The following is a 15,837-nucleotide window of genomic DNA, read 5'->3' on the forward strand; positions in this document are numbered from 1 at the left end:
CAGAACATTTTTGACAGACTGGTTTTTATTTGTTTACATAATTTAGTTTTGATTCATTTTCTATCACTTGTAGTTACTCAAAACTTATGTAAAATTGAAGAATATACTATTTTCTATCTTGAAATGGTATTCCCATGCAACTACAATGAGTAGAAATTACGAATTTGAAAGCCTAAATAATTGCTGACAAAGCTATGGCGCGCTATTAATCTGTTCATGCAGCTTTGGATTTTCAAATGCAAATTTGGTGTGGAATTTTCTTACCGAATACCACGCGAAGTCAAATTATCCGGAAATTTTTTTTTTTGATCATGAATATTTTTAGAAAATTTCCCTCGTCTGCGACTCGGGAAATTTTCAAAATATTCATGATCTCAAAAAAATTTCTGGAAATAATTTGACCTCTAGTGGTATTACTAGTGAAAATTTTTTGCTCAATTAGAAATCCAATGAAATCAATTAATTTGTGGTCATCTGATTAAATACAACCAATAAAACCAACATTATACTGAAAACAGATCCCATGGGCTGTTTTCACTCAATCATGTAGCTATGGATACCTACATTTCGTTTCATTTCGATTTTGACATTTCAAATATTCAATATTTCAAAATGTCACGATTTGGTTGTAATACTGATGAGAATATTAATGAAATTATGAAATTAACTAACATGTCTGGATCTTCATTAAATTTTTCTAATTGTTCCTTTGTTAATTGCACATTTAAATAAATTGTTTCTGCTCTGTATTTTTTTTTCATAACCAGCAAAACATTTTCTATCCGAATAACCCTCGAACATTGATAAATGCTCAAAAATTTTTTAACAACTTTCTCAAGCTTGTTGCTTACAGGCAACAGACCTCCGCCTACGGCGTCGGTCTGTTTCCAAGCAACAAGCTTTCGAAATCTGTTATAAAATTTTTTCGAACAATTATCAATGTCCTTGGGTTATTACTGCTGATAATAGTGCTAATTTAAAAATAACAAGTATTAACCGAAATAATCGTAAAACTCTAAAAAGTCTGTTAATGAACACCTCTCAGGAATTGTATTTTAATAAAAAATAATAAATACATCAGTGATGTTGCAAAATTGACTGTATATTGACGCTATATTAAATAACACACATTTTACACAGCATCCATCAAATATGGTAGAAAACATTTTTGAAGACATATTTTTGTGAATGTGCCCATCAAATCGGTAACATATTTTAATTGACAATTTGAATCATTTATTGCATATTCTTTATAAAACAGTAATATTTGTTGCTTATTTTCTATATCTTTTGTGCCCTCTAATTTGTTTTTACAATTTTCACATTTAAATTGTTCAAAACATTTTTTAAATAAGTACCCTGCAAAATAATATACTGAACATTTTTCTAAACTTGAAGCCACTCTATCTAAATCTAAATTTGTTTGTTGCAATAAGTTATTTGGAGACACCTTTTTTTTGCAGATAATAATACTATACTGTTTTCTAATGCGCTATCACCTTCAACAGATTCTTCGTCACTATTGCATTCCCTACAACAATAATAATATTTAGCACAACTGAAAAAATGAACTTTCTGCACAATAAAGAAAAAAAAACAATTTAAGTCCTGTATTCAAAATACACTCACCGGCAGAGAAAACGGGCACCCCAAAAAATGGGTAATTTTTAATGTCTTGTATTTCCTAAACCTGATGTCCGATTTAAGTAATTTTTTTAATATGTTATAGCCTTATTCTTTATCAATATCGCTGTAATAATATTGTTGCTAGACAGGTACATTGTCATTGTATACAGGGTGTACGAATCAAACTGTGTTTTTTTCTTAAACTTTGGAACACCCTGTGGAATGTTCTAGCTTTTACAAAATACTGAAATTATAACCAAACTATAGCCTCAGGTTTTCTTAACATTCTGTTTTTTGATTCATTCGCTTATGTTGGATAATAAAAAAGTTAAGCACTTTAACAACTACCCCTGTTTTTCGTTAATACAGGGTGTTTTTTAAATAAGTACGGCAAACTTTAAGGGGTAATTCTGCATGATAAAATAATGACAGTTTGCTTTATAAACGTATGCCCGCAAATGCTTCGTTTCCGAGATAGGGGGTGTTGAAATTGTTCTTACAAACTGACGATTTATTTATTTCTCTAAAACGGTTTGTGATATGCAAATGGAATTTGGTAGATTTTAACAGGTAGTTATTGCGCATTTTTTGGCGTACAATTAATAATTTTATATTCACCACTGGCGTGCATACGGGTATAAATATTTTAGATATATCCCGTATGCACGCCAATGGTGAATATAAAATTCTCAGTTGTATGCCAAAAAATGCGCAATAACTAGCTCTTAAAATCTACCAAATTTCATTTGCATATCACAAACCGTTTTAGAGCAATAAATAAATCGTCAGTTTGTAAGAACAATTTCAACACCCCCTATCTCAGAAACGAAGTATTTGCGGGCATAAGTTTATAAAGCAAACTGTCATTATTTTATCATGCAGAATTACCCGTTAAAGCTTGCCGTACTTATTGAAAAACACCCTGTATTGACGAAAAACATGGGTAGTTGTTAAAGTGCCTAACTTTTTTATTATCCAACATAAGCGAATGAATAAAAAAACAGAATGTTAAGAAAATCTGTGGCTATAGTTGGGATTTAATTTTAGTATTTTATAAAAGCTAGAACATTCCACAGGGTGTTCCAAAGTTTGAGAAAAAAACACAGTTTGATTCGTACACCCTGTATACAATGACAATGTATAGCAACAATATTATTACAGCGATATTGATAAAAAATAAGGCTATAACATATTAAAAAAATTACTTAAATCGGACATCAGGTTTAGGAAATACAAGACATTAAAAATGACACATTTTTGGGGTGCCCGTTTTCTCTGCCGGTGAGTGTATATTCAATTATATTCAAAATATCAAACTATCATTATGTATATTTTTAAAGCATAAAAAGTACCCTCAATAATATGCGAACGAAAGTATTCAACCAGTGCATATTACCAGTTATCACATATGGCTCACAAACATAGACTTTCACAAAAGATAACATTGACAGAATATCCAAAACACAAAGAGCAATGGAAAGACAGATGCTGGGTATCGGTCTTAAAGACAAGAAAAGACACTCATGGATGAGAGAAAAACAAAGGTGTACGATGTATGAAGACAGGTTGCACAACTTAAATGGAATTTCGTCGGCCACTCTCTGCGGCAAAAAGATGGAAGATTGAATAAGCGAATTCTACACTTGCGACCATGGGAATAGAAAAGAAAAAGAGGAAGACCGCAGATGAGTTGGACGGACGACCTTCGAAGTTTAACAAAATTAGATAGAATTAGATTACTATAACAAAATTAAAAATAAACTTAATAATGATTTTGCATGAAAAGTTTGTTCAAATAGAGATAAACGTGTGCAATTAAAATTTCATATTGAGGTTAATTTACTTATAATGTATTGTTTATATATGATCCGCAAGTTTCATGGGTTCAAACTTATTTTTAAAAACGCTGTAGCATGCTATAATTAAAAGAGTTTGAACGAGTCACTAATCACGAGTGTGTGCAAATTTTGGACAGGCATATCTTAACCAATGTCTTACAAAAAAATAAAAATATTCAAAATATTTAAAAATGCAAAACATACATTTTTTTACTCTGTGAGATTTTTGGTATCACGAATAATTTCAATTAAATTCAAAAACACCTTCATTAAAATTGTAACATACCAAATGGCATATTCAAGGGATTCATGATGTTAATAATTAAGGGCATAGGCGCAAAATTTCGCACTCATGTGTTTTAAATGCATTAATTTTTTAAATCATGAGGAAACTAATAATTATTTTCGAAAAATTTAAAAGCTTGGAATTCCGGAAAAGATGATCAGACTCGTTAAAATGACCTTAGTGAAGACCGAAAATAGAGTAAGGATAGAAAGAAGCCAATCAGGAAAATTTGAAGTTAAAAGGGGATTAAAGCAGGGAGATCCGCTGTCCACAGTACTTTTCAATTTCTTGCTGGAGTCAATAATGAGAGAGAGTGGAATACGAACGAAAGGTATGCTCTTTGACAGCAGAAACCAGGTTCTGGTCTTTGCGGAGGATGTAGTGCTAATGGCAAGAGCGGAAAGGGAACTGCTGAGGATTTTCAAATTCTTTGAAGTAAAGGCTAAGCAGTAGGGACTGAGAATTAATGAGCAAAAAACAAAGTATATTGAAATGGGACAGACCTCGCAGATGAAGATACGCACAACTGAAAATTACCACAAACAACGAGAATAAAAAGTATTGCTTTAAAAAGGTGACGGAGTTTGAGTATCTAGGAGTAACGCTAACAAAATAGGGGAAGAAAGCCAAGAAATTGAAAAAAGAATTTCAAGAGGAAGAAAGACAGTCGGAGCCCTACACAAACTACTAAGAGCCAAAAACATCTCCAGAAAGGCAAAATTAAAACTCTACCGAACAGTGATCCAGCCCACAGTTTTTTACGGGAGGGAAACATGGGTCATGAACAAAAATCAAGAAAATATGATGAACATCTGGGAATGGAGTGTCCTAAGGAAAATATTCGGGGGAGTAAAAAACGATGAAGACGTTTGGAGGAGACGAACAAATGCAGACATCAGTGAGCTGTACCGGAAACCAGAAATAAGCCAGATGGTCAGAACAAAGAGAATTGGGTTAGGTCATCTTGCGAGAATGGCTGACGGAAGGTGGACAAATAACTCACTGCTGAGAGGTGAAGGAAAGAAGAGAAGAGGACGACCCAGGAAAAAGTGGCTAGAAGCATGTAAGGAAGACCTGGAACAATCGGGATATCAAATTGGAGAACTGCCATGGACAGCAGAAAATGGAGAAAAACCGGGGAGAAATTCCAAGCCATCGGCCTCTAAGGCCTGTTGAGTTATACATATTATAAAATATATATTATATGTTATAAAATGCAGCATTTTCCCGTTATTTAAGCTTGAATACTTAGATTTGGGTACTCACCGAAAAAAATATAAAATACAATTACTTATAAATCACTTTCAGTTACATAAAATTAAAAGGTTTTTCTAGTAAAGAGTTAATTTTATTTTTTATTAGCTTCAATTTTGGTAAGAATAACTTTTTTGTAAAAACTTATCGTTTTTTAATTATTATGAAAAATCGGTTAAAAACCTGCATATTTCTTTCACGAAAAATTAAAATCTTTGATCTTTAATAACTCAAAAAGTTTTGACTTATTTTAATAACTTTATATAACAAATTTTGCTTATAATTTGTCCCTCTACCGCATTATGTGGTCAATTTTATTAAAATAATTTTCACCCCACGAGAAGGGGTGGCATTCACCCCCAGAATAAAAGCGCAAGTTGGCACCATGTCACCTTTGTTTCTTAAGATACCCTCTAACCACTAACCAATTTTCATGCAAATCGATGGAGGTTCAACGAAATCGGAGATCGGAGGTAATAGCTCATATCCACCTACAGTGACTGCACTATTATATTCACTAGCAAATAACTAGAAGAGTATTAATGAAAAAATTCTATAGAACAGGGTTGCTTAAAATTAATCATTTTATTAATTTCAGGACTTATATTGGACATAATATAGTATTTCACCGTCTAAAAGGGGTGAAACACAACCCCAGGGCAAAAGCACACATCGGTACAATATCACTTTTTTTCTTTGACTTGTTAGCTATGTGTGTGGAAAATTTGTCAATCCAAGCGGTTCTTTAAAATTTAGAGGTTTTGAAATATTGTACCGTTAACGAACTTACTAAAGGTTTGTTTTGAATGAGATATTTGAAATTAAAAATCACACTAAATTTTCTTTTTTTTTTCACCCCTGTAACTTATTAAAATAAAAATTATAGAAGTTTTTAGGGACTATTGACCATCGGTAATAAGGCAATCTTTCATTCTGCGTTTAAATTTTTCAAAAATACTTTTGACTTTACTATTAGTTTTCTCAGGATTCGAAAAAATGGTTGCTTTTAAAACACATTATCACGAAATTTTGCTCCCATGGCCTTAAAATACGCTAATATATAAGAATCATTTATATATTACCATTGTTTAAAAAAGAATCTTTGTGTAAAGTTTAAAAATTATAATTTTTTAAGAAAGAAAACAAAATGAGTTACTTTTTAAGGGAAACGGAACACTTCAATGTGGAACACGGAAATTTTCAATGTGTTTTAAATGAATTCTTTTTTTTTTTTCGAATCCTAAAAAACTAATAAGCATTTTTGAAAAATTTAATGCAGAATTAAATACTACTTTATTACCGAGGGCCGAAAGTCACTTAGCATAAATAAAAAGTTTCTTTTGAATGAAATATTTTCAATTAAAAATCACACTAAATTTTCTCTTTTATTTTCACCCCTGTATCTTATTAAAATAAACATTATAGAAGTTTTCAGGGACTTTTGGCCCTCGGTAATAATGTAATTTTTAATTCTGCGTTTAATTTTTCAAAAACATTTATTAGTTTTCTCAGGAATCTTAAAAAATGAATATATTTGAAACACTTTGAAAATTTTGACATGCGTCAAAATTTTCATTTTACTCCGTTTCCTTTACCTTACTTACAATCTTTCATGTGTAATTTTTTTATTTGAATTTTAAAAACGTAGGATTTAAATAATATTTTACTTACCTCGAAGATTTTATAGATTTTCTATACGGAAAACACTATATTCTGCATGGAAACACTAAAAGGTGTAAATACACTTGCCACTATGTCAGTAGTAGTGCTACTGTGTCACTGTCTAAGAGATATTGCAACCCTGGTTAATTTAATTTAGAGAAACCAAAATGGACGCTAACTTTAGCTACCGTGGCACCATCTATTAGAGCGTAGCTAAACAAATATTTGTAGATTTCTATTCAATTGAGATAGAAAGAGTGGTGACATCTAGTGACTGTCTCAAATAAAATCCAATAAAATTAGACATAGGGTTGAGTTACTATGGTCTAGTTATACAATGATATTAGTATGTATTTTTAATGTAATGTATGTAATATATGTTTGTTATTATTAAAATATAATGTATATCAGTTAAAATTAGGAAATTGTGTCTATGAAAAAGATAATAAAAAAAAATTTGAGCTGGCCAATTGGTTCAAACCAAGGTCATACATCTAAACACACACACACAACTATGTGACGTCACGGGTCGTTTGAACTATTTTATACCGCAGAAGACTTTAAATTTGTATTTCTAAGTTATTACGAGTTTTTGAAGCGTGAAATTTTGTAAATCTCATTTTTAAACAAAACTGAACATTATTCTGTAATAAAAAAAATGTGCAAGTTCCCTATTATGTTGGTGATAAATAGCAGCCTGATTTTTACATGGGAGTATAATGAAAGGGAAACAAATCAATTGGAAGTTCTGTCCGACAAAATACATGGGACATTTTCGTAGTCTGACGTTCGAAACCTGTAACCTGTTCCACAATTAAAACTTCCCCTGTTCCAGTGTTCCCATACATCAAAGTTTGTCCGACTAGACACCATTAAGGTCTTATCAAATTTTCAGCTTGCTATTAATAAACTTTTTTTGGTACGCGAGATCCAGGTCTAACAGTTGTAATATTAAAGTTATAATGTGAAGATGGGTGGATTCCCATACCTGATTAAAATATTTCAATGAATACTGGTACATGGGATCGATATCTGCTAGATTTGCCACCACGAAATACAAGACGGAACCTCTTACAGCTACTAGCCTATACTTTTCTCTGGCTACCGATATTTTTTCCTCTGTAGATTCTGTTTCTATCAAACGAGCTTCAATAATAGCAGAGGTTTCCTGAAACAGATAAATAACAATGTTAGAAACGATCATGCACAGAATAAAAAACATTTTCCAAAACAAATGAAACAAGGTTTGAAGGTTTTGTTTAGATCATCTCCATACCTTGCTCTCGTTTAAAGTCTCAATCAGCTCCTCATCATCCAAGATATTTCCCTCTGAATGGTAGAGTAAATAAAGGATCTTGTCTTCTATGGCTTTCAGTTGAGACTTGTCAGCGTTTATTTTGATTATAAGTTCTGTTCTTTGTCGTTCGAGATCAGGTCTTTCCAAACGTACCACATCACTAAAAGTAGGTTATATCGTTTATCAAAACTACTGCATACAAAGAGAAAATGATACAAATAAAGCAAAAAAGGACAAAAAGAAATAGGCAGAAAAATCGGGACAACAGGGACAACAATGTATTGTGATTTATACGAATAAGTGAAATTACGATTAAAAAAAAATATAACAATAAAACACTGAAAACGTTTGTTTTCTATTCGCGGTGTGCAAGTACTTGGAAGGGAAACGAGAAACGACCGTGCGCGAGTCGCGGAGAAATATTGCAACTATCTTAAATAATTCATATTGTCAATTGAAATTGTCAAATTGACGTATTTTTCATACCTTCTGTCATTGAAGCAGAAAAATTATATATTGCTCCACAATATTGATATGATATGCAATTATTATATAAAGGTAAATTTAATTAATTGTATTTTGCTTGCAGTACTGCATTTTAATAACTAATTTTATTTACTACATACAATTGTTTACGTTTGCATAACATAACCTGCATCTTATTTTTTCTTCTTATTATTTTTTTGGACTATGGCCTTGACAATTATCCAGCAACCAGGACTAATATAATTGGCCAATATAATTAAAAGTGCGAATAAAGGTACAGAGCGTAGAAATAGAGGTCGCTTTGCCGAACTTGCACGGTCCCAATACTTCCACAAAATTTATTACAACTATGTGACTACAGCTGTTTCGGCAGAGTGCCTTTCTCAAGTGATTTAGATTACTATGGGTTTGTCTTTTTAAAAGTCTTTAACTGAAGAGGTTGAGAAGTGGGGAGCTGTTTGTCTCGAGTTGGTCATTCAGAATTATATCTGTATTTTTCAATTTATTAATTTCTATAGATTCTAATAAAGATAGCTTAAGGCCTTTACTTTGAATATGCAGAATTTGAAAATGTTCATTAAAAGAATGATTATGATCTAGAAGGTGAAGTCCGTATGTAGAAGTGTCTGTTTTTCTATTGCTGAAAGCCCGTTTGTGTTCTGCTATCCGTTTGTAAAGGTTCTGCCAGTTTGACCGATGTAAGTTTTCGGACAGTCGCCACAAGTTAGTTTGTAAACACCACTTTGTGCACCACTGAGCCCTGAAATTAGTCTATCCACCACCACAGAAAGAACCCAGTAGCTTCTGCTCTATCACATATACTGGCAAGATAACAACAAAAATAGCCAGATACATAAAAAAGAAAGGAATAACACCAGCTTTCAGAACTAACAACAACTTAAGCAAATATATTAAAAACAATAAGAGCCGAAAGAGAAAACAACTACAAAGTGGTGTTTACAAACTAGTAGAACATTTGACAAACGGATAGCAGAACACAAAAAACAGACACTTCTACATACGCACTTCACCTTCTAGATCATAATCATTCTTTTAATGAACAGTTTCAAATTCTGCATATTCAAAATTAAGCTTTCTTTATTAGAATCTATGGAAATTAATAAATTGAAAAATACAGATATAATTCTGAATGACCAACTCGAGGAGACAAACAGCTCCCCACTCCTCAACCTCTTCAGTTAAAGACTTTTAAAAAGACAAACCCATAGTAATCTAAATCACTTGAGAAAGTTACTCTGCCGAAACAGCTGTAGTCACATAGTTGTAATAAATTTTGTGGAAGTATAGAAAACAAACGTTTTCAGTGTTTTATTGTTATATAAAATGAACTTCCATCAAGTAACGGTCGAATCCATCAGTTATTTAAAAAAAATATTTTTCAAATATAAGCTGATAGGTTAAAATTAGAAAGAAATGGAGATAGAGAAAAATGTGGACGTATGGAGTGAAGGAAAGATATAAAATAGGCAAAAATGTAACAACTGGAAAGAAGGAATAAATATTAAAAATTGAAAATAAATACAATGCAGATTGAAAACTAAGAATGATGTAATATTGTACAAACACAAAATGAAGCCATAAAGGCACAAAGAGAAAAGGAACATACATTTATGAGTAGTAAATTAAAATTTAAGAAATAGGGTAAATAAAAGTTTTAACGTTGATTGACGGTTTTAATGTGAGCATTAACAGAAAGAAGATAGAAGAATATATGATAACGAAGTTATTGTTTTTCAAAGTATTTTACAAACTATTAATCAGCATAAACGAAAAATACAATAACGTTAAAAACATAGGAATGCTTCTTTAAAATAAACATAATTGAAGGCACGTATTTCAAAATATTGTAAATTGTGTACTAAAACGAAAGGGCTTAATGACTAATAGTAGTTTCCTAACATAATTCATCTTCTTACGCTAGTAATTGATCCTCTAATCCTGATAAAGTTACTGTAAAGTTGACGATGGTCACCTTAATGCAGATTTCTGGTAAATAGTGAGGGTTTGCCAATTTGGTGGTGATGTAGAATCGAAAATGTTCATTATATTCAACGTCACTTTCCCCCAAACGTATCAGCAGTCTTCCTCCCTAGAAAATAAACAAATTATTACCGTTTAGCGCCTTTTCACCGGCTCAAAGATGTGAAAATCACAAGGCGATAAATTGGGACTATAGTGTGGATGCTCAATATCATCCATCTCTCTTTTTTTTGTGTGAATTTGATGGCCTTGGCCGAGCCAATTAGCCAGACATTTTGTTATTTTAAAAACAAACATTTGTTTCTTCAATCAGAGGAATTTTTTCTGCATTTCTAACTCTAAATACATAACAAACTAACATATTACAATTATTATCTAAATAATACACTGTATTGGTTGTAAATATTTTTTTGTACATATATATTTTTTTTGTATTTTTTATTACGCTAAGACATAAACCCGATTCAACATTATTATTAATTTTTTACCACGCTAAGACATAAACCCGATTCAACATCTCAGATGTTTACATCTTCTTAGTTTTTTTTTGCTTTTTGCGTTTTTTCTCTTTTTTGCTTTTTCTTTTCTTTTCTTTTTCTTGTTCTTTTCTTTTTTCAATTATAATATACAATAATTACTTGAATCTACAGGGTTTAAAAAAAATTACAACAAAACAAACATGTTTGTTTTGTTTTAACAAACATGCCTGCTTTGTTTTAACAAAATTACTTAAATACAGGGTAAATTTTATTGCTACAATCTATATTTACAGTTTTTGATATGTTCGTAAATTGTTTTTAATGTATTAATATCTTCAGAAAATATCAAATTGTTCAGGTAGACGGGAAGTGGAATTTTTAATATATTAAGATTATCATAAAGTTTGTTTATATTTACTGATTGATGTGAACATTCGAGGAAAATATGTAGTAGATCACCTTCTATTCCACACTCACAGTTAAATGACTGTGTGAGACCCAAACTGTACATATGAAGGGAGGTAAAAGCACGATTACATCTAAATCTATTTATAACTCTTATGAAATGGCGATTTATACAGAATGAAACCATCTTTTAATGGGAATTTCATGCTGCATTTGTTTGTAATTACTACCAGTTCTCGTGTTTCGATAATACCTTTGCCAATTTTATCAATAATATCAATATCCGAAATGGGTAGTAAGTTCATGGGAAGTTCTTTGCCTATTTCTAGGGCGGATTTGGCTAGCCTGTCTACTATTTCGTTACCCCTAATGCCTGCGTGTCCCTTTATCCATGATATAATAATGTTTTTCCTCCATCTCTATCGTTGTATATTTTCTTTCACTATTATGGCAACGTGAGACCGATCACTGTCATGCAGAACACCATGGGAGAGCTTATCTGGACGTTTTCGTCTTATTGCTTAATGGTAAGATAATATGCGATAATAATGATACCTATATTCGTCGCCAGCAAATTAATATTAACGAAAGAAAGTCATTACCGTTTTGTCTGTATACACACCAATATTTTTTTGAAATTGCTCTGATTCGAATTCGACTATTTTCTCTAATAAAGTCTTACATATATGTCACATTCCTGTCAGTTGATGCATTATTAAATCTCCTGTCTTCTACTCTTAAATTTTCGACATTATTGTAATGGTTGCAAACCTTGAGAACACTAAAATGTGTGGTGTGGAATGGTCGCACGCTGATGATAATATTTGGACGGATTGTTAACAACAAACGCCATTTTTAAGTTGTATTACTTGAAATCACAGTCAAATACAAACAAGATTAAAAAAAACCGCTAAACGACGTAAAAATGACTGGCGCATACATTATTCCAGCTACAAAAGACCTGATATGAATATTATGTGGCGCGAAAATGTATTTTCATTTTGATGCAAAATAAAATTTTAAGTTTTATTTTAAAAGATTTTCCCATATTATTTGCTAAATTTGAAGTAAAACGCGCCACAAAAGAGTAACTTTGATACAGTTTGAATTTTGAAACTCTTTTGTGGCGCGTTTACTTAAAATTTAGCAAATATTATGGAAAAATCTTTTAAAATAAAACTAAAATTTTATTTTGCATCAAAAGAAAATACATTTTCGCGCCACGTAATATTCATATCAGATCTATTGTAGCTGGAATATTGTATGCGCTACTTATTTTTACGGCGTTTAGCGGTTTTTTATTCTTGTATCAGGAGTTTTTCAAAGTTTTTTTTATAAATTAAATGTATGAAGTTGAATGCAATTTTTCTCGATTACACGTTAAGCTTTATAAATGGTCGCCTTTGTCGCATTACCTCCCAAATGATCTAGTGTCCATCGAATGTACACTAGATTTTTTTCTATTCGAAATAGATTGAAAAAAATTATTGGGATGGCCGGTTAATTAACTCGGATTGCCCGTTGCCACATCAAATTTAGCGTCGTAACCACTACAACTACATAAACCATTTCGGGAATAATCGTTAATTTTATTATACGTTTGTAGCTTAATAACTTCTAAACGGTTTAACCGATTTTGATCACTAAAAATGAGTTTGAAACGTATTTACAAGTAGTATCTGATCCATCTAAGGTCAAGTATGATAACTGAAGCTATTACAGGAATTATTGAGCTTGAAAACCCGTTTTTCCCATAGGAAATAGATTTGATCATACTTAAAAACTACTGAAGCCTATAACTTAAAAATTCGAATTTTCCTGGATATGAGGTATACACCGTCAGATTCGTCTAGAGTCCTTCTACAAACGCTCAGTTATTGGCGCAATTCGTAGGTTGAAATTTTGAGTAATTGACGAAAAACCAAAATTTTCAAAGTTTAGTTTTTCAGTTTTTCGGCGATACTGAGCCGTGTGTATGTCTGATCCTGATGGCTTAGACACCATTTGAAAGCTTAACTCAACACTATTCATTTGGTGTACTTGCGGTTCTCCTGTCTCTTCTTGAACCGAAGATATATACCCCCAAAAAATATGCTGTTTTGTACCTACCAAATCCTATAGCTGGCTTATGGGTGGTCAAAAGTCACAAACTACATCGGTTCTGAATCGCCCCTGACCCCCTCTTCAAACACAGACAAAGATTCAGATCGGTTTAACTTTTCCAACCACATACATACATACATACATACATATCCACAAACATTTTCCCTTTTTTAAATAGAAATTGAGTCATATTTCTTGAGCTCGGTAACTTTTGAATGGTACAGTCGAACCCGCTTATTGGAATAGCCGTCGTTCCAAGAAAAAGTATTACTATAACAGGGATATTCTAATAACCGATCATATAAGCCTAGTAAAAACGTTTAGGGACCTCAAATTTCTATTACTTATTAAAAAAGGATTAGGTTAAAGGATATTCCTTTAACCGGTATTCTAATAAGCGGGTTCGACTGTATAACCGATTTTCAAAATTAGACATGTGTTGGAAAGGTAATGATCAGTACTATTAGAAGACGTAAAAGTCGGACTTAAATTTTCGAAGTTTTTGGGAGTTTTGGGGACGAGAACGAAAAACAGGCCCTAAATATTAAGGGCCGTAATTCACACCCTTGGACCAAAATGGATGGTTGATAAATGGATGGGTGAGTCTTTTCCTGAACGATGGGAGTTGGTACAATTTTCAATTTGTCACATTTAGAAAAACGAAAATTTCGTGTATATACCTATAGTGTCGCATGTAGGGGGTGTGGGTGTGCTCCACTGGCGGGAACTTCCGTTCTCTGGTAATGATAGGATAATCGATCAATCTAACGTTTACAAACATAATTAACATTGCAGGATATCAGTTGAGTGATTACAATAATTTCTTCCAAGGCTAACCTGGCCAAAGATGATTTTTAATTGAACAAGCGTATATTTAAACATAAAGAAGATATCAATTATCAGAGGGACCGGAGTAGCTCAGGCGGTAGGATGTCTGACTTTCATGCAGGTAGGCCGGGGTACGAATCCCAGCGCCGGCGATAACAGATTTAACATTTTAAAAAATGTCTATAGGCACCCGGTCGACTCAGCCAGAATAAAATGAGTACCTTGAGTAAAACACAGGGGTAATAATAGGCGGTTAAAGCGTAGCATTGGCCCTGTTACCTTCCTTGTATACCGTAGGCCCTAGATATAGCAGACTACCCTGCTATAATCCCAAAACTCGTTAGCGGTATAAAACAGGAGACTATTATTAACATTTCTCATTATGGTTATATGTAACAGTTACCTGCGAAAACGTTTGCTTTAGTAAAATAGGTTCCAAAGTCGGATCCAACGCTTCCTCAACTTCCTCCAACAGCACAGGTATCCCAATTGTCACAGCGGTCTCTACAGTTCTCATAAAGTTGGAATCGGTCAACTTAATCACTTTCAACTGGTTCTCCGTCTCCAATTGTCGTATCCATCTGTTAGCTTGCTCTTGAGGATCTATCATAAGGGGCCAGCGACCTGCTTGTTTGACCAGAATGGCGTTTTCTGTGGAGATGTTGTCTCTAGGAAGACCACACGAGTTCCATGTGCGGATTTCGTACGGATCTGCTAGTACAGTTATTAAACTACAAACAATTGTATTAGAAAATGAGTCAAGAGTGAAAAATACTTTACTAAAATCGCAATAAAGATGGACTAGAAACAGTGCCGCGCTAGCAGGTGGTAGCGCCTGTGTGCAAAACGCTTAATGGCGCCCAAAATTAACAATAATTTATTGTAACTAGTGGCGCACCCAGGGGGGTTTTAGGGTTAAAACCCCTCCAGGGCATATGAAAAATATAATATAAAGAATAGTAATAAAATGTAACTTGTCTTTCACAAGCAATACAAAAAAATTTCGGTACCCAAGCCAACACCCCCCAGAAGAAAATACTAGGTGCGTTACTGATTGTAACCAAACAAAAATAACTAAAAATTTTCACACATTCAGCAGGAAAATAAAGTAAGTTAAAATAATTAAATAAAAATAAATCTTTGGCGTAACAACATAAAAAACTAAAGATATGTAACTAAAGATAGGTACCTAAACATGAAATAGCTATCTTATAAAAAATTAAATTTTTGAGCCTTCAGTTCGGAAAATCTTTTTATAATATCGTGAATATCAATTTTCATTTAATACTGACGATTCTATATAGAGAGAATAGATAAATCTTTTATAAAGTTTTATAAAAATTTATAAAATTTTTTATAAAAACTTAAAATTTTGTAATGTTTCAATTTAAAAAAGATCGTTCAGCAGTGGTATCAGATATGGGTAGAGTGAGCAAAATGTGAAGAGCTGTTGTTAAATTTGGGTAAACTGCAGTAAATTCGTTTAAAAATATAAATTTTGAAATTTTACAAACATCGTTATCAAATTTAATTCTTTTAACAAAGGCCCAAGATGTACAATTTCTTCAAATG

The 15,837-nt window shown here is 32.3% G+C and overlaps 1 protein-coding gene across 1 annotated transcript in view; it reads right to left on the minus strand.

Annotated features, from left to right (window-relative positions):
* Positions 1 to 15,837, minus strand: part of LOC114334231 (dynein axonemal heavy chain 6) — a 226,424-nt gene that overhangs the window by 43,779 nt on the left and 166,808 nt on the right. The window contains exons 37-40 of the mRNA XM_050663379.1: positions 14,669 to 14,996; positions 10,387 to 10,559; positions 7,943 to 8,123; positions 7,655 to 7,834 (exon numbers count right to left, since the gene is read on the minus strand). Of these exons, the coding sequence (XP_050519336.1) occupies positions 7,655 to 7,834; positions 7,943 to 8,123; positions 10,387 to 10,559; positions 14,669 to 14,996 (862 nt within the window). The remainder of the gene's footprint in view (positions 1 to 7,654; positions 7,835 to 7,942; positions 8,124 to 10,386; positions 10,560 to 14,668; positions 14,997 to 15,837) is intronic.

The sequence above is a fragment of the Diabrotica virgifera genome, chromosome 1 (assembly GCF_917563875.1).
Source record: "Diabrotica virgifera virgifera chromosome 1, PGI_DIABVI_V3a".
NCBI classification, from domain to species: Eukaryota; Metazoa; Arthropoda; class Insecta; order Coleoptera; family Chrysomelidae; genus Diabrotica; species Diabrotica virgifera.